General features: G+C 38.4%; 1 protein-coding gene across 1 annotated transcript in view; it reads left to right on the forward strand.

Moving 5' to 3' along the window:
- Window positions 1–18,385, forward strand: part of LOC123868260 (regulating synaptic membrane exocytosis protein 1) — a 152,350-nt gene that overhangs the window by 128,905 nt on the left and 5,060 nt on the right. Inside the window, exons 6-17 of the mRNA XM_045910696.1 lie at window positions 84–317; window positions 1,993–2,168; window positions 9,284–9,433; window positions 9,662–9,906; window positions 10,311–10,435; window positions 10,986–11,154; window positions 11,526–11,584; window positions 14,969–15,159; window positions 15,607–15,781; window positions 16,405–16,558; window positions 17,117–17,299; window positions 17,672–17,821. Of these exons, the coding sequence (XP_045766652.1) occupies window positions 84–317; window positions 1,993–2,168; window positions 9,284–9,433; window positions 9,662–9,906; window positions 10,311–10,435; window positions 10,986–11,154; window positions 11,526–11,584; window positions 14,969–15,159; window positions 15,607–15,781; window positions 16,405–16,558; window positions 17,117–17,299; window positions 17,672–17,821 (2,011 nt within the window). The remainder of the gene's footprint in view (window positions 1–83; window positions 318–1,992; window positions 2,169–9,283; window positions 9,434–9,661; window positions 9,907–10,310; window positions 10,436–10,985; window positions 11,155–11,525; window positions 11,585–14,968; window positions 15,160–15,606; window positions 15,782–16,404; window positions 16,559–17,116; window positions 17,300–17,671; window positions 17,822–18,385) is intronic.

Here is an 18,385-nt window from a genome sequence, read left to right on the forward strand (position 1 = left end):
TAGTTATTTAACATGGCTAATATTCTTTTTAAAAAAAAATGCTTAAAGCACAAAATTCAATAGTTTTATTTGTTGGTTAACAGAGTTCATGGCGGTGCTCCGTGTGCCGTCGCAAAGCTGGCCCTCGGCTGCCGCCCGCCGCACAGGACAGCACAGATTCTCTGCTAGACGTGCCTGTGCTCGAGGCCTTACAGCGCCGGCACTCAGAAGCGAGGCTAGGCAGTGGAAGCTCCACTACTGCCCTCGCCCCACCTCGCTCGCCAGAGTTACGCAGACATTCCGACGTTTCACCTGCGTCACTGAAGGAGTTAGAGAAGGTAATGTTCGTTTGTTTTCACCGTGATAAAACAAAGTAGAGCAGCTTGTTTTCTGGGCAACACTGAGGCCAAAAGTACAAAATAGGAAGCCAGCTATGAAAGAACGACCGGACAGAGAGAGAGAGAGAGAGAGAGAGAAGCGAAGTAGGTACAGTGATTAGGCAAAGTGTGTGTTTATATTATGAACTCATCAGCATAGTGACGACTTGGTGACCACCGTGCTTATCAATTAACTAAGTTATGAATATAAAACGCAACGCACAGCGACAGAATGGAATAGACCCAAACACATGTGTCTTTCTTGTTAATAACTCAAACTAAGCTGTATTTACTTCGAAAGAAGAGTCCTTCCTATGTGTGCAGAAATGTACCGCGTGTTTTTTCATTAGATAAACCAATTTTAATTGTTTCTTTAAAAAACTATGCAGAGCACAGCCAACGCATAAATGAAGAGGTGGAAAAATTGTTGCGGAGTCATTAATTGCTCGAGGGTCCTCATAGAAATTATCTATACTCGAATATTATAAAGATGTAGAGTCTTTTGTTTATAATCGATTAACTCTGAAGTACTGAAACAATTATTTTAATTCTTTCACTATTATAAAGCTTGAAGCTAAAAATAAACATATTTTATACATTACATATATACTACGAAAAAGTCGATGGCAATAGCCGGTTAGATATAAATTTGTGGCGATCTATAGACGATCACTCTATGCCAATGACATTGACTTAATTAGTGAGTTGACCGAGTTAGCCTCAAGCTTAAGAGTAAAACTTCAGACAAGCTTTAGTTTCCGTGCTGTTTTAAAATAACGTCTTTGTTACTGATCCATTAGAACACTATTGGGAAGTTACAAAGGCGTTTTGTCCCACGACAATCACTGCAGCGACTGAAGTTGCAGTAAGAACTTTTTATGTGCAGTGACATCACCCACGTGAATTTAGATTTATTAACTCCTGTAGGAGCTCGTCATTTCCAGGAGAATGAGTAACGAATACATAGCCAACTCTATCAATGAGTATCAGGATGCAAACTATCTATGTACTCCAATGTACCTCGAGATCGGTTCATTTGAGCGAGAAAAGATAACAAACAGACAGATGTCTTCTCATTTATAATCATCTTAACCCATCGCCAGCCCACTACTGAGAACGAGTTCCCTCTCAGATTGTGCATGATTTGGGCAAATAGTCTATCTACCACGCTGATCGAGGGCAAACTTCACACACTTTGAGAATATTATTGAGATCATAGGTACGAGTATGTAGGTTTACTCAAGCAAGTGAAATTTAATTGCTTGAAATATGATAAATAAATAAATCTTTATTAACTTTACAAACACAATAAATAAATTAAATAAAATACAATACCCAGGACCCCTCGATTAGGCGGCCGAGGTCTTAACTAGGCATGTACTAGGCTACCAGTACCACCCCTTTTATAATATATTTTTTAATTTAAGTATTCATTATATGCACGAACACAAATAGTTCAGTTTATATCTCGTCAAACTGCACTGTGGTTTGTTGGCGAGTTCGCGCTCAGAAAGGATACATGTCATATGAACATTGATGGTTAATCTATGGTTAATTTATTCTTCTTTTACTTACAAATAAGAGTTTTACAATGAAATCGAGTAAACGAATTTTAACCACGCTGCCCTTGCGGCAGTTAAAGGGCGGCGGTAGCGTGACGCCGAACCCGGAGTCGCGGCGGCCGAGCACCGTGACTCCCACGCGCCGCCGCTCCGTGCGCGCGCCCGCGCCGCGCCAGCGCTCCGTGGACGAGGACCAGCACCCGCCCGCGCACTCGCCGGCCCTTACTGCACCGCCACCCATGTCTAGAAGGTATCCAACATTATTTTTTCTCACGCGAGAAATCACGCAAAAATATCTGAACTGATTTGGATGAAATTTGGAATGGAGATAGATTATACCCTGGATTAACACATAAGCTACTTTTTATCTCGGAAAATTAAAGAGTTCCCGCGGGATTTTGAAAAATGTAAATCCACACGGACGAAGTCGTGGGCACCAGCTAGTCATTTATAATTTTATAATGCCTTGATGATTAATTATTATTTTATTTTAACAAAAAAAAAATGCGAAGGTATGCTAACGGACGTAAACACAGTTTGAAGAATCAATAGACATCACACAGTGCTCAAATGGCAACCTCATATTGGAAAATATTTAGGTGAGGATTTCGTAGCACTACAACATCCTACGACGTAGCGCTACGCTTTTTTGATGCTCTACAATGTCCTACGACGCGACCTAACGCAACGTGTTTATGTAGCGCTATATTATGTGTTCCGTTTGACGTCCGAAGTCCATTTATGAAGAGAGAGTACATCGCTCCTTCCACGCCTTTTCGCTAGATGTCGTTGATTTCCGTCACGCAACCCGTGCCTCCAACGCCGCCAACAGCCGTTCTGTGAACTAACTAACACAAGCCACAACAAGCCACCATATTTCGTCATTGTTGCGTCGTCTTTCGACCACGCAAGTCGTTAGATTTTATATAAAACTTTTGAGATAGAAGTAAAAAGTTTTTAGTTTATTTAAGTAGAAAATTTTGGTTTTTTACTAAATATTTTTCCGTTACGTAAGTGAATTTGTGCATGCGATTCGTAGATTGAATCGTATATATATTTTTTGATCCCTTTCTCTCATCGAGAAGTAGTGATCTTTAAAAATGGTGAAATTTCCGTGCCGTCCGAGGCCGACAAAATAGTTCGGCCAGAAAACTCGTCATCGTGTGGTGTGTGAAGTGTGAAATGTGTGAGTGGGAAGTGAAAATTCGTCAAGAACGCCGTAGTGGCTCAGGTCACCGCAGCCGCTCGGAGCGCGGCAGCCGCCGCATCGCTCAAGGCACCGCAGCTGCGTGGGGCGCCGCAGTCAATCAGGGCGCCGTAGCAGCTCAGAGCACATTGTGCCTCGTAAAAGTTGAAACTAAGGTTTGAGTTACCTTCCAAAGGGTGAGTCAAATTGAAATATTTTGTGCTAAATTACCAATGCCCGAACCGAATTTACTAAATTCAACTACCTACTAGGCTTCATATTTTCTTACTGAAGCAACTACTAGTGTTTAACGGGTTCCCTTTTTTACGCCCCAGGCAAAATATTGGTAATATTTCGCGATTTCAAAATATGTGACGTAGTGTGCGGCATTGTCAAATAAGTTCAATTCTTCAGATTATATGGACGAAACAATAACTTTTAAAGTGTCTAGCACTTTCGTAAGAATTTTAGAACTACTCTCTTCTTCGAAATACAATTTCACAATATTTAACAATAAGAAAAATATTGAATGTAAGTTGTATAGAAAAATATCAAAAATTGAGGGTAGGTATGTCCAAAGTTTTTCAATACTATCTATATCTTAGGAAATACCTTTTATCGTCAACAAAGTGACTTCTCTGATGGAAAGAAAAAGGGGGAGCCATATGAAAACAGTTTTATAAAATAAAAATCATGAAAATTACTCTAAAAAGTTGTTTCGGGCGACTGTCTCAAAGAGTATTAAGACAGGTAAGTATACACCTTTTACGAACTACGTAACTAAGCCCGAATTCTTTTGAATCAATCTCCATTGGTTCCTTCAACTTTAAAAGTTTCTAAAAGAGTATCAAAGTACCGTCCTTTCGCAGCATTACCTTACAAATTCGGGGTTTTGATAAAATCAGGTATCTACTAAAACCAGCCTTGCAAACTACATCGTCTATTTCATCGCTGTTCAAAATACTTGGCTAAGGTTTGGAATACTTTTCCGCGATCTGTATTTCCTGCCAAATTGTAGTTCGGGTGTCCTTAAAATAAGAGTGAATGAGCATCTTCTATATGAACGCGTCCCATCTTGGACCGCATCATCTCTTTCCATCGGGTGTTATTGTGGTCAAGCGTGACGACATTTACTTAGTACCTTACAGAACGCTCACTCTGCAAATACGTTTTAATAATATTGGCGTCACTCAGAAAAGCAGGTGTTGTTTAAATATTTTTATCGAATTATTGGAATGTCCTTCCAAAACCTACGCATGGAACATTGGTTCAATGCGTGGAGGTTGTCAGAGAGTTTTAATTTAAAAAGACTAATTTAATTGGAGTGGGATTGCTGGCACAACGTCTAGTTGTCCAGTTCGCAGTCCAAGTGCCGAGGGGGTGCAGTGTCGCTCCGAATCTCAGATGGAGACTGGACTGAAACCTTCAAAACACCCGTATTCATGCGGGTTCAGTCTTGTTGACCTTCTAGCAACGGATTGTAGGACGTTAAAGGAGCCAAATATAGTTTTTATCAAACTACCTTCATTGGATTAATTAATAATTTTATAATATTGCTGACAGTTCAAATCGGTTTTTAAAAATTAACCTTACAATAAATAATGACTCGTTACAACGCAAATAAAGTGCAATTTGGCTCGCGTAGCCCTACGGCCTAAAGTCTAATTCGCTCTTGTCCTTGATATTTCTCTCTCTCTCTCTCTTAAGAGATAAAATTGGTTCAGGTGGAGGCGCCGCCATAGATATGTGTACCAGGTCACGTTACCAAATAAACTGACTGAATGGACTGATACCCAAGAATATTGCAACCGATACATATTCATACGTTTGGTTTTCTTTACCATTCAAATGCCAATTTCTAAACGGACGACTCTATGCTCAAAAGTCTGGCTTATTATTGCGCCTAAAACATAAATCACCCAATCGGTATGTTGGTTTTGGAACATCACTTTCTTATCCTTATGTCTGGCGACCGCACCAAAAGTTGTTCGCCTTTGTGTCAAATTGGGCTGCTCAAGTATTGCGCGACAAATGCTTTCGCCTACTCGTGTATTTGGACGACTTCACATTGTCACCAGTCCAAAAAAAAAAAAAAAAAAATTTTGAAAGCTCATAACCTTACTGGCTATCACTCTTAACCAGCCTAGGTTTCAATGTCGAGAAATCGATCACAACGCAAAGGAGATCGCTTTCAACCGCGAGTATTGGGGAGTAAAATCGGACACACACCTCAACAGGAGTCCCTACCCCCAGACGGGATAACAAAAGTTGGTCAGAGTCTGTGGTCTCTCTTAGAAACCGGCAGTTGGGCCCTCAAACAGGCGCAACGCCTTTTAGGGTATCTCAACTTTGCGACCTTCATCACCCACCGGGGAAGGTTGCTTGCCGTACGTTTCTAAGTCACTGAAATTGTGTTCGGAAGCATGCTAGCAAAACCAAACATCATTTTCTGAAAGAGTGCGAGCCGAGCTTGTATAGTGGCTAGAGAATCTGTTTTCAGACGGTCTCAGTTCACCTCAATAGGTATCTTTTGGATTACGTTGTAACAGATAAAGAAATATATAAACGGTTAGTGTACATCATACTAGTGAGTCATCGACAGAGAAAATACCATTACAACTCAAGATGTATTATGTTTCAATACGCGAGAACTCAAAACTGGCCTTGCAGTCAAAGCAGTGGTATCCACTTTAAATATAAAGTACGAAGCGGAACGAGACCAAAATGGCTTTTAGACTTGACAAAAAGCTATTCACTCTGACGGACAGCCTCAATATTGTACTCCTCCCTCATCACCTTTCCGGGAGTGTACAATACCGAAGCCGACAACCTCTGGCGTAATCACGCAGGCTCGGAGTGGCATTTACTACAAGGAGTCATTTTAAACTGAACTCGTCTTTCCGACTCGAACGCCTGCCTGCTCGCAGCGTCTAGCAGATGTTGGATATTATACGAGTCAGCGTGGTTCATCTTACCGCCGCCTAGGCTATTTCCACGCATCTGGCATCACCTTAACTCAGGTAAAGGATACATAATAATTAACATACGACACAGCGACGGGGCGATCATCAGCTGACATCAAGCCCCCTGCAAATCGGAAACTCCAGCTATTTGGGTGGGACACATTGACATATAGCCCAGGCCCTATAGCGAGATGGAGCTTCTTTTATCGTGCTGCCTGCGGAATAGCATCGACACTCAAATCGTACCTAGGCCTTCATTTAAAATATGGTCATATAGACAACCGCCTTTTCCAAGGAATGATATAGTGAGATATTTAGCAAAATTATATTGGCAGTAATCTTGCTTACCATACCATACTTGTATAATATCATGAACCTAAATCAGCGATAGCTTCTATTTGTGAGACAGGTTCGAATGTTAAAATTTTATACGGTTATTCATACCATAAAAGCAGTGGCTTTAGCTGAACTTATTCCACCTAAACTTCCTTTATGGGATGCAAGGATATTCTGTACATACTTGCAGGTAACAGGAATCAAATTAAAAAAGTTGATATAAGAATCCTACTTTTGGTATTATAAATGGAGATAATTTTATAATAATTTTGAATCTGAGCTGACCTTCTCCTGATTAATCTTTTTATTTTAATATTTGTTTTTAACAAATTTAGATGATCTCCAACTAACTTATTAACTTGAGAGACATACAGGCCAGATAGTTAAGCTATTATTTGGCTAAGTTATATATTATTCTAATATTTAACATAACTAAGTTGGGTTTAGAATCTATTGTCCGAAGCTGCGACAGACTAAATCAAATAGCTTTCAATCCACAATGCCCTCCTTTGGGCTTAAGATTATTCTATTAATTATTCTAAAGCAAGTTGGTGGTAAAGAATACATTATCATAAAAAGACAGATTTCAAATCTAAGTTCCTTATTCAATGTTTTCCAATATTGAGTAAAGTTTTTACTACCAATTTTCAGTTTTCTGTTATCATGAATTATTAGGAGTGCGAAATCGAATAATAATGCGAATAAAGTAGTGTAGATATTCAATATTTTCCAGTATCAAGAAAATTTTACTGTCAATTTTCTGTTACTGTTATCATCCATTAACAGTTATCGGTTAAGGATTACTTACATATATGGTTATTTAAATATCTAATACTAACGTTTTTAATTTACATAACATAAAGTTATCACATTGTTGCGTTTTTCCTTTTCACAAGCCACCAGGAGATAACAAACAGGTCTCTTCATAAATGGACTTCGGACGTCAAACGGAACACATAATATTAAAATTTTACCTTGAAATAAAATTTCTATTATGTTTCCTAAGACGTCCGAAGTCCAGATGATGTCTTCCTGGTGCTACTATTATATCTTACCGTACACATCATTAATCATTATGAACCGAACAATGACGAAATATGGTGGCTTGTTGTGGCTTGTGTTAGTTAGTTCACAGAACGGCTGTTGGCGGCGTTGGAGGCACGGGTTGCGTGACGGAAATCAACGACATCTAGCGAAAAGGCGTGGAAGGAGCGATGTACTCTCTCTTCATAAATGGACTTCGGACGTCTTAGGAAACATAATAGAAATTTTATTTCAAGGTAAAATTTTAATATTATCCTCGCCTATGAGCCACGAGTCGAACTAAAAATCAGTGTTTTGCAAAAATATAATTATTACGACATAAAATAATATGTATAATATAAATTCAAATATAGTCACAATTTAGTTAATTTTTTTTTTCAATTCTAAATTTATTTAAGGATTTTTCTTTCCAAAATAAAGAACGCCAGCCCCATAATTACCTGAAAACTGAAAAAATAACATTATCTCAAATTGTTTCGTGGTACACAAGACGTCGTCATTTCTAACTTCTTGCAGGTAAAAAATCTCAGCAGTAAAAATGATAACATACATGTGTTACTTTCTGTACTTGTTAACTTTAGCTAACTAAATAAACGTAAAAGTCTTAAACATCATGAAATCTTAAACTTTATCCCTTATACTATGACTTAATAATAATAATTTGTTTTGATCGTAAAATACCTATAAACATTTTCAGTTAAGATACGCAGTTAACGACTAAGATTGAGGAACGCTCGTAAAATTAAGGGACTTCTCCCATTTTACAAACTCAACACGAGAAAGCTCTTATAAACTAAATAACAACCAGGGATCTTTTAATTTTAGTACAAAATAAAAACGTAAAGGTCATGTTAAGTATTGATTAAAAGAAAAAACTGGTAAAATGCGGGTCGTTTTCATGCAAGAACGGTTCCATACCATCGTACAAGATATAACAGTATGATTTTACTTTTTTATTTTTATTTGCACCGTGGCTATTTTAAATTTTTTATTATTTTTTGTTATAGCGGCAATAGAAATACTCTCTGACAATTTCAACTTTTCAGTTAAGTATAACATTTCATGAGATACAGCCCGCTGACAGACAAACGGACGGACGGACAGTGGAGGCAGTCATAGGGTTCCGTTTGCACCCTTTGCGAACGGAACCCTAAAAATAAATAGATTTTTGGACACAAAGCAACGTCGTAGAACTTATCCTAGCTTACGGCAACTTTACCTCGTACATGCATCAATTTGGAAACACAAAGAGATAAAGCCCTTCAAAGGCTTTACCTACGCTTTATCCATTCAATTCCTTTACTCAGTGGGAAACACGTTCCTTACAGTAGGTACAGCTTTTAGAGCGCAGTACTCACACGTTGCATAGTAGCTAAGTATGTTTACTTAATGTTTAACATCTTGTGAAATGTAAAAGATTTAAGCTAAGCTTTATAGATCATTGATCTTCACTTGGGTCAAGCTTTGAAAATTTTCAACTTTAAAGGGCGACAACTTTTAAAACACGATTGCTCTGCCACTTTTAGTTTTTTTTTTTTTTAATTTATAGGTAGTGTCACTCGAGATGATGTAAGGATTTTAACGATGGTCTACATTAGGTATATCCAAATCTGTTCAGGCATTTAGAAGTTATGGTGCAATAAATAAACTCGCATACATACATACATTAACCATGAAACATTTCACTTCTTTTTTTTGGGCAGTAGTTTGAACATATTATAGCTGATGATATAATTACTCACAGGCCTCACTCTAAAGCTTGTTTACAATACTTTTGTTAAGTGAATAAAGATTTATTTATTAATTAATTAACTGGTTGATTTTGTTAACTATCAGAGCCTCTGCGGTCGACGTGGTAGCGGGCGGTGGGTCGAGACGGAGTTCTTACCGGGCAGACACCGATTCAGTTGAAATGGGCTCTGCGCCTCAAATAAGCGGCCTAAGCGTTGATGAAGACAGGCCTATCAGACGAAGAGGCAGTCAACTGTAAGTGTGATTTTTACAAACGATTTTCTAGCCTGTAGGTGCCTGGCGGTTTTAGTTTAACTCAAGGTGTAACATGATTTCACCGTATTTGGGTCTCTATAAATACAGAAATATCTATAAAAAGTTACACATTAGTAGGGTTAAGCGAGACATACGAGCATGCTTAAGACAGCATCAGCTGCCAGTCTGTAAAACTTTAAACTAAGAATTTCCATGTTTTATTTTCAGACCTGATATTGCCGCGTTACAACAAAGAACTGGAGCTCTGAGTGCTATGGCGGCGCTTGCATCACGAGGCTCTGAAGCATCGGAACCATCGGCGGCGTCTATTGCTGCTGCAGCCGCCGCCGCAGCCGCTGCAAGACAAATGTCCGTTGACGCCGAAGCCATCAAAATAGTCATACATGATGTTGACGATCGCTCAACGCGACGTGTTACCTTGCGACGAGATCCTAACGATAAAGGCGCTAGGTGTAAGTTTTCAAAAGTATCTTCAATTAAATGCTTTTAAATTCATACTAATACTATAAATACGAAAGTGTGTGAAGTCCATCCGTTAATAAACCGATTTTAATGAGGTACAGGGTTAGCTTGTATAGGTACGGACATAGACCACTTTTATCCATTTACCATTGATTTACCATTACAATTAAAGAGTTCCCACGGAAATTTGAGCAAACCTAAATATACGCGGATGAAGACGCACGCAGCATTTAGTCATTAAAATCGAGCTAAAGTTGAGTCCAAAATTCATAATTTCGGTCAAAATTACAGTAAAGTTCAACAGCTTTCATTCAGTGTTTTGCTTCTCTTGTAAAATTTAATTTCTACAACTACACCATTTTGTTTGCCAGTTCCTCATACTTACTGTTTTCAGCGCGAGGTTTCGGCATGCGCATTGTGGGGGGCAAGCCTGATGCGAGCGGGCGTCGTGAAGCAGTTATAGTATGGACGGTGCCCGGCGGACCGGCGGACGTCGCAGGATTACAACAGGGAGACAAGGCAATCATAATATTGCGATACAAAATTTAAAATCGTCTTTATTCAACATCATCATCATTTCTCATTAATTTTTTTTTATATAAAAAAAGAATATTAGCCATGTTAAATGACTAATATTCCCCTTTCCTCTCCAACTAAGTGTCAGGCTTGTGCTAGGAGTAGGTACGACAATAGTGCAACGGGCGGGGGTTGAACCGTCAACCTTTCGGTTTTCAGTCCAACATTCAACACGCGATGACCTGATATGGTCTTACGGTAGTATAACGAGAATAAAAGACATGGATTCCAATCTCCCAAGATTCGGGGTGACCCGAGAAACCTAGGGCGGTGCGCCCCTTTGATAAGTATAACCTTTTAAGAGAGAGAGAGAGAGAGAGATAAACGATAAGAGTTTGCGATAAAAAGAAAGGCGCTTCTTAAACTTTAGGATCAGCGCTGTGCGACTTGTATTACGTTTATCAAGAGTCTCTATATTAATTTATATATCTTTACACAGTGATCCATCTATACCTAGATGGTATTATTAACACGTATTCTGTGGTTGTGCTAGGTACTGGAATGGGGTGGAGTCCCCCTGATAGAGCGGAGTTTTGAAGAAGTATGCGCTGTGCTAGAGCGGGGTGGCGACATCGTAGAGTTGCTGGTGGAACCCGCGCCACAGATCGACGAGCCGCCTGCGCCGCCCGCGCTCACTTCTCACCATCACCACGGCCTATACGGTACGATACCGCCCATTATAAATATCTTTACATTCTATTTTCAAACATCTACAAGATTTGAAACCGACACTTTTTGAATTTTAAGCAAAAGAAAATTTATCAATATAATACTTGTAACTTTTAAACAATAATGAAGGTACTGTTTCTTGGAACTGTTGTTATACTTTTTCTCTTCTACTTTCAAATTTTATGTATTCTACACTTATTTTTACTTAATTCTTCTTATTATTTTTTCTAGTCTTCCTGCTCTGTTCATCCGCTTCATATGTACGGTAGTGTTTTGACAACATAATCTTCATTTACGATAGGTTTTTAATCATGTCTGGAGTTCTAGCATTATCTGTAGTGAAACAAATTATTTTGGTTCACAGAACCGGATACGGACAAATCGCCATCATCACCAACCCGAAGGAAATTGCCGAAAACCCCGGTATAATATACATATAGGCTTTAATTGTAACAATATGTGTTGTGAAATCTATGAGACGTTGGACCGAACCTCTCATTTCTTCATAAATCTGGTAGAGACTGTCACTCGGTGCCTCCTCGACTGCGCTTCTCAGACTGTTCAGTATAGCTGTGATCTTACTATTACTTCTGAGTGTACTTTTGATTGGTGGACCATCATTCTGGGCAAATATTTCGAGATATACAATACAATGACATAAATTTTAATTTTGTCAATCTTATATTTATTATAGTTCATGATTTTCAAATTTAAGAATGCTCCAAGAATCGAAGTTCATTTTCAATTAAGTTTGATGTTGATAATATTTATAAGAGAATCAAATCATATTAAGTATAAATTGGTGTCTCTGATGCTATTTTAATTTAACCATAATAGGTGTAATTGTCCTAAAATATATTAAATTGAAGTTTAAGGCGATTTCGTACATACATTTTAAATTTTTCTTCATATCAATATCACGTATGTCAGCACAGAGGCGCCATAAATTTCATTTAATGGAGGAAGAAGCGCAGGGGCTGGTCTCCACATTGATCTGCTGTGATACTGTAGTACTAATCACTTTAACATCTTCCATGTTAGACTAGTTATAAGAGATTAGTATTTCTATATAACGTAGGAATACTTTACCTTTGTTAACATTTTACTAAGTAGAACAACGGTTGCTCTGTTTAATCACTGAAAATATTTACCCAATTATATTTTTAATTTGTTTGTTGCCTATATTTATTATACTTACGTTATCGTTTATATGGTGTTACCCTAAGTGAAGTGTATGAAAAAATACTGCGTACTTATTTTCAGATTTTTATTTTTTCTATCACCCGACCAATTTCATAATCTCATCAACGACGCCGGGTGGATAGTAGGGAAAAATCGGCAAATCTCAATACGAACGATCGCAATATAATCAGTAAGTTTAAACAAACGCTGAGTTTTAGTGCTCGATGGTAGCATAGGGTTCATCCCGTCATCGGAATCTATCTATAGGATATTCGTGGATGACTAGCCTAATGTTCTAATAAATCGATAAAGAACTATACAATTAATGTAGTGCAGCTAGAACCGCCATCGCTTATAGAGTGAAAAAGCTTGTGAAATAACAGGTTCATGCATTTCTAAATTTACTAAACGCGCTAGATGAACGAACCAACACAATCCATTTCATTTGAATTCATTAAGTGACACAAGTTTCGACGACGATTAATCGAAGATTAGATACAACAACGTCGAGAATACAAGAAGTAGATGCTTCTCAAGAGACGCACAGCAAGGTGAGAGCAGCATACCGGCCGGCAAACTTCATGTTTACACCGATAGCAGTCGACTCTACAAACTCCAGTTTGTACCGTCCATGTCTTGCGCATCGAGTGTCTGTTACCAAATTTTTGTTGTTGATTAGTGTAGTGTGATGCCGCACAGTTGTCCGAGACGTTTGCAATGACTAGTCTCGTAGGAGCTTCGAGTGGTGGCAGCACGGTACACCGCAACCGCCGGACCGCAAACACCTTGAGCGACAGGCGCGCACCGATGCTTCTGACTCGTGATGCGACAATACACGATGTACATAACCGCTCTGCCCTATAGTAGTTGAATGTTCAGCCTCAATACATCTTACCTACGACAGAGAAATGCATGACACTGCACAAACTAATACGTGCATTGATCCGGCTCAGAGCACGAAACTAGGATAAGGAGCGTTTAACTGTTACATATTAGGATGTAATCATTTTTTATACAGTAAGCTATCCTATGACCCAGCAGAGCCTATGAAGTGAGCCATGGCTCAGTAGCCATGAGCCTATAAAACTATCTTCAGTTACTTCTTTAAATGTGACGAGGTTTATATTATTAATATAATAATATTATTTAACATCCACTACTTACCTCAAGTATCTTGGATATTATTTTTAATTAAATTCCTTCTGATGTGTACAGAAGGTATTATGATAATCATAAAGCATTTTCAAAAATACATAACATCCACACATTAGAACCACCGCTAAACTTTGCATAATTAAATCGTAGAATAAATGTAGAATAGAGAGTACTAGTAAGTTTTAGGGTTCCGTAGTAAAACGAGAAACCCTTATAGTTTCGTCCAATCCGTCTTACTGTTTGTGTGTCTGTCCATCTGTGCATACATTGTACCATTTTGTACAGAAACTTTGAAGACTGTTAAGTAAAAATTTGGCTCAGTCAAACTTAAATTTTGAAACAAAACCTGTCATGGTCCTGAACATGTAAAATCAACGGTGAAAAAAAAACTTCGTTAAATAGGAGTTTAAAATAATTGAGATTTGTTATTTAAATAGTTTTTCGGAAATCGAACGTTTATGAAAGAAAAAGCCCTAAAGTAGCAATTTTAGGTGAGCTGAATTTCCCAGCATCTAACTCCTAAAGTAGAATATTGAAAAATCTGGAATATTCTATAGCACATCTAATTAGGAAATTATACTAGATTTTTTTAATTATATAACGACTATGATCAAATTAATAAATAACTAAGATAAATATAGTTTTAGACGTTACCCAAGATAATTGTGTAAAATTGGACTTGGAGCAAACTGTAGATACACCAACCTACCTACCTAATGAGAGAAAAAATTCACAAAGAAACAACTTTGTTTCTGATTATTCTTCTTTTTGGTGTACGGTATGACAGTCTTTATAAACATGACTACGGAACCCTACCTTATGCGTGTTTTGCCACGTACTTAACCAGTTTTTAATTAGATACGTTCTTCAATGAAAAATTGTGTTTTACCGCTAAACATTTTCTAGTAGGTATTAAAACTATACTCGTCAACTTTGTCCATAAATCAAATGATATACGCGGCTTGTCTATTGAATACTAGCATGACAAAGCTTTCTGCATGGCGGATGAGAGCGTCAGATTTTATTAATTACTTTATGTATGAATAGAAATGCCTCAGCCCGACGCATGTTATTTTAATGAAGTATTCTAAGTGAAATTGATCAAATCATAAGCTATCTTGCTTAATAATAAAATAAAAGTATGATAGCACGGAGCTAATGAGGCTCTAACAACAAAGTTGCTGATCATTAGTCATTACCTTCTACTTAATAGCTAATCGTTGCTGCATGTTACGATGCATTCCCTCAGAAAGATCCAACTGATTTAGATATCAGTGCGTATCGTAAAACGTACCTTCCTGTTCCTCGTATTCATCTTACAACTTCCATTTTAAAACAAATAATTTTGTGATAGTTTTTGTTAACCTATTTTTAGAAATTCATAATTGCTATATACGTGACATTTGATTACTATGTATATACTATATACCTATAATTTGAATTCTAAATTTAAGATCATTGCATATACAGGAACAAGATCGAGCCGAGCGTGCTCGCGAGCGTCCACCGGCGCGTGCGCAGTTACAAGTTTGGTTCGAGAGCGAAATACGTAAACTGGTTGTCGTTCTCATCGCGGCGGACGATCTACCTCCTCGAGACCATACGCTAGGATACGGAGATGAGCCTGAAGCATTTGCAAGAATTCGTCTTTTACCATCACTGTAAGTATACTTTGATGAGTTCCCTGGTGTAGTGGTGAACGCTGTGGAGGTCTTAGGTTCGATTCCTGGCAGGGGCAATTTGGGAGTTTATAATTTCTAAATTGTCACGCTTCTGGTTTGGTCGGTATGTATGCATTTTCGTGGATTCGTGGTTTGTTGCCGGATATGTACCTTTAACTTTGCAGTCGGTTATGTGGGTTTTAAGCAATAAAATATCACTTAATTTATCCATGAAAGAAAACATCGCAAAGAAATCTGTATACTTGTAAGTTCTACATACTGTCCAAAAGATGTATTAAGTCTGCCAAACCGCACCTGGCTGGCGTGCTGGACAATAGCCTCAAACCTTCTAATTCTGAGAGGAGGCTTATGCTTTGTCGTGGGCCGGTGAATTGATGATAACTTTCATGTAACAACTTTCAACCGAAATATTCTCTCCTTTTTCAGTGAAACTTGCCCTCCCGTGGAAACAGACCCAGCATCCGCATCTTGCAGCCCTGTATGGAATGCCACGCTTGGATTCGGAGGGCTCACCGCAGATCTATTGGCTGGCCGAGCACTCGAACTCACACTGTGGGACGCCTGCCCTGGCATTGATCCCGTACTCATCGGGGAATGTACCGTAAGTTGTTCCTTTAAAATTAAAGTAGAGTAAGTATTACTTTCATCGAAATATTTTATTAATCCATAAAAATATGCACTTAGGTATCTACAGAATTTATTATTACTTACTAGACTTATTAGTGAAATTACTAGAAATTGATCCTCATGCACGGTTCTTATGACAATAAAGTAGAAATGCCAAGAAGATAAAGTTGAAAAAAAAAACTAAAACCCCACTATGATCGTCTTAGTAAACGCTGAAATATTAGGTATAGTAAAATTGTTTTTCTGTCACTTAGTATATTTTAATGTTGTAGTACATTTCTATTTATGAACTCAAAATTTTTTCCTCTTTCATTTGACATCCTACTCGATACAATAGCAAAAAAAATTTTGGAGACCCCCCACTTTTTTTTGATGTAACATCCTATAGCCTATGTCACCCGGACCTCTACAACGAATCAATTGACACCTCATTCATCAAATCGGCCCAGAAGTTAAGGCGCTACGGTGGAACACACAGCATCTGGATACAAACATACATATATACACAGACTGCTAAAATCATAACCCTTCCTTTTGACTTTGCCGCAGTCGAGTAAAAACCAGAGGCAAATATCGAATTGTTGTATCTTTTCATAGATGGAATTGGAAAAAGCATTCGCGGAAGAACGAGCGGTGTGGTGGACATTGGAGGAACGCGGCACCCGCTCTGCGAACGCGTCTCCTCGGGGCTCGTTAACTGGTGGTCGAGCTCTGAGGAGAGGAGATTTTGCTTCAAACCGCTCCGTTTCAGGTACAGATTTAACCTTGTCCAAATCCTCCTGGCATTAAAATGTTTCTGCTCAACGCTTCTAATACGAACCGCTAAGATGTGCCCTTCTGGCGTCCGTGTTTCTTGTCTCGTAAAACCTTCAAAGCAAGAGTAAATAGGCATCTTCTAGGCAAGCGCTCTCCAATTTAGACCTCATTTTTGCTTTGTACTAATCATGATTGTTGTCAAGCGCAATAAAATCGCATCTTGCAATAAAAATAAAAAATAAATGCAAACAACACCCTTTTTTGAAAAGAATTTACTACGTGAGTGATTTCAAATAACATAACCTTCTTATTTATATTTTTTCCATAAGAACACGAAATCGAACGCTCTGCAAATTATTTTCTGAACGGGACCTCTTCCTAATTTGTATACAGTTTTTCCACGATTTAAATTTTAAACATATCGTATTCAAATTTAAACTTTTCGTATCCTAAGTTTCACCTTGAAAACAAACTTTTCTAAATAAAGAGTTTCTATAGAATAAAAACTAGATAAGTAAATAAAGAATTTCTATTTCCATAACGTATTTTCTAGATGATATGGACTCAATCGGCGAGTGTGCGTCACTTCTACATCCAGACCACGCTTGGGTAGCGGGGTCTCGCCGTGGATCCTCACAGTCCGAAACATTGGAGGTGGAAGTGTATCAGTTAGGAAAGGACTTCTCGCGGTCACTGCCAGGTTCAAGGCGCTCTTCATTTCAGCAACAAGAGAAAGGTTAAAAATGATATGATTTCCGTTTTATACATTATTCTAAATAGAATCATCTCTAAGAGAACACGCACTTCACTGAAAATCCAATAGCATTCTGGCCCGGTCCAAAACCTCATGTTCTAAAGACAAATAAAAAATTGTAGCTATAGCTTGTTTCTTGAACAACGAGGTAATTAACAATTTAAGTTAGTGGTAATCGTATGTAACTGCGAGAGGCATAACACATTTCTCAGTACATTGCATCCGCAGCTCTAGTCGGTAGTGCCGATTTGTACACCATACATCATCCGCAGTTCTTCAGTCAGAAGCCTCACACATTTGCACATCTTGCGGGTGCCGCAAAGTGTGCGATCAGTTAAAAAAAACTGTACGTAGATGGTGCCGTCGACCCCGCCGTGTGCTCGCGACGCGAGCGGCGCCGATCGTCGTGCGTGCGGCGCGACCCGGACGATATTCTGCGCTCGTTACGCGCCGTCAAGGGCGAGCTCGGGCGCACGCTGTCGCTCTCTGGCTCTACCGCCAGGCGTAAGTATGCAGTAGTCATAGGGTTTTGTGTGTGCCATAACCCAGAAATTGTGACCTTTAGGCCGGCCGTGTATTATCATATCAGAAATAGTATGTCAGAAAATTTTCTGTCACGCTCACAGTGCGAAATTTAGAAGTGGACGTTCGATCCGCCAAAATTTTGACAATCTTCAGGGTCTTCAAGATGTATGAGCATTCCAGCGCTCGTCAGAATTTTTTCTAACAGATTTTTTCTCATAATATGTGGCCGGCCTTAGGGTGGATTCACGTGGATCCATCAACATTGGTATACTAATTTTATTAATGTAAGATCATGTCTCGATCGCGGACAAACTTAATTAACGATTCAATAGCCAAGTCACGGTCCGGCTCAAGCATGTTGTGAATCCATCTTTACATTTGCAAAACATATCCACCATATTATTATGTAAATAGATAACATTTAATTTGAATTTTTAACGCATACCTAGGTACTCCTATTTAGAAACAAATAGTTTGTATAAAATTTATTTCATGCATTATGATTGGTTTAATTCAAATTTAAGAATAAAACTAATAAACTTT

This window comes from Maniola jurtina, chromosome 9, assembly GCF_905333055.1.
Source record: "Maniola jurtina chromosome 9, ilManJurt1.1, whole genome shotgun sequence".
NCBI lineage: Eukaryota > Metazoa > Arthropoda > Insecta > Lepidoptera > Nymphalidae > Maniola > Maniola jurtina.